This window comes from Musca vetustissima, unplaced genomic scaffold (genome assembly GCF_032173495.1).
Source record: "Musca vetustissima isolate MV318-11 ecotype Yass unplaced genomic scaffold, APGP_CSIRO_Mvet_v1 utg141148, whole genome shotgun sequence".
In the NCBI taxonomy this organism is placed as follows: Eukaryota; Metazoa; Arthropoda; class Insecta; order Diptera; family Muscidae; genus Musca; species Musca vetustissima.
The window spans coordinates 11,965-13,499 of record NW_026881831.1 but is presented as its reverse complement, the minus strand read 5'-3'; the positions used below and the strand labels follow the sequence as shown (position 1 = coordinate 13,499).

General features: G+C 35.2%; 1 protein-coding gene across 1 annotated transcript; it reads right to left on the bottom strand.

Annotated features, from left to right (window-relative positions):
* Positions 1-785: 785 nt before the first annotated feature.
* LOC133327867 (5-hydroxytryptamine receptor 2B-like) lies at positions 786-1,307 on the bottom strand (the record flags this gene model as incomplete). Its single annotated transcript, XM_061536401.1, has 2 exons — positions 786-926; positions 1,118-1,307. Coding segments are annotated over 2 exons (331 nt in total), but the record flags the coding sequence as incomplete, so codon positions are not given.
* Between the last annotated feature and the right edge of the window lie 228 nt (positions 1,308-1,535).

Sequence of the window (1,535 nt, the reverse complement as noted above, 5' to 3'; positions counted from 1 at the left end):
CAATTATTCAGCTAGTCGATATATGACGAGCGTTATACTAAAATGTGGATCTAGGACCAATATTTCGTGCCGTTGCAATTCATGAGCTACGATATCCTTACAACATAATTGTGTATGGTTTAATTATGGGTTGATCTTTGGGTATAACCCCAAACATTGTATGAACTGTATTTAAGTTTAAAAAAAGAATTAAAATTAATGCGAAGCCCTTGGTATAGTCAATCGCCAATCTATACGGACAGCTTTCATTGGAGTTGGTTCGAATTCATATATCTACACGGTCGATTGTTATTTTTTTTCGGGCTCGTACACTTGTGACGATTTTGTAAACATCTTCGGACTTTTGACATTGAGAATGCGACGGCCACAATAAAATGAGACAGGCAATATATTTGTAGTAACCCTCGTTTTAAAGGTTTCCTATGATAGAAGATATTGTTTATCTCTTTACTTCCTAAATATTGTACATCTCAAGTGTAAGCTCCGAACTATAACCTAAGCATTAATTCTATTATTGTATTCGTTCTGTAAAGAAAACTGCACATAAAAGATCTGAACGCCCTTGGCATTTATCCCCCTTTAACGCCCAACTCCCATTGAGGTGTGCCACGTTCACAGCACAAACAAAAAACCAAACATCTGCCATAATACATTTTCTTTTTTTATCCCTAAAATATTCATTTATAAATAATTTCACAATATCGTACATCGTGCCATGACTAAAAATGTCCCAAATATCTCGACTGCAAAAGTCATAAATAAATTAACTGGGCCATTGAACTTACCACATCTTTTGTTGTACTCTGAGAATATTGCAAACGTTTTGTACGCCGCTGAATACGTTTGCGTGCTATTTTATAGATTTTCCAGTACAGAACTAAAATCATTAATAATGGAACGTAAAAGGAGCAACAGGTAGCAAAAATCTGAAAATAAATGACAGTCATAAAAAAGGATTCCATTAAACAATTGTCAAGAACGAGCGAGCATAAGTTAGATAAATAGTTCATCATTAAAAAAATGATAGTTGGAGAGACCGCCACGAATTATTGATGGCAGCCATTGCTTGGTTGTTGGATCTCCCTACATCCTTCCTCTATCGTCTATGTTCGCTTACCTGATAAATGACATCCTGCGAAACCATGCATTTTTGTTGTTCAATACGTTCCATATACTCGGGATCCTTCCAGCCAAATTGTGGTGCCAATGATACAATGACAGCAAAAAACCACACCGTAAATATCATGCAAAAAATACGACGCGGTGTTCGTAAATTGTGATAATCAATATCCGTCACTGTCCAGTATCTGTAAGAAAACAGTTGAGCCATTTAAGTTATTGTCATTTTTAAGAGGCGAAAAAAGATAATTTGTCTACAACAGATTGTCCTTGCCAAAGATAGGATTTGGGTGTTTTTTAATACGTTTTTAGATTACAAAAGACAGCATTTTATAAATTTTACATTTTTATACCCCTCATCTCACTGTGGCAAAAGGAAACGAAATAGACACATGGTTCCTTTTGAGAATATTCAT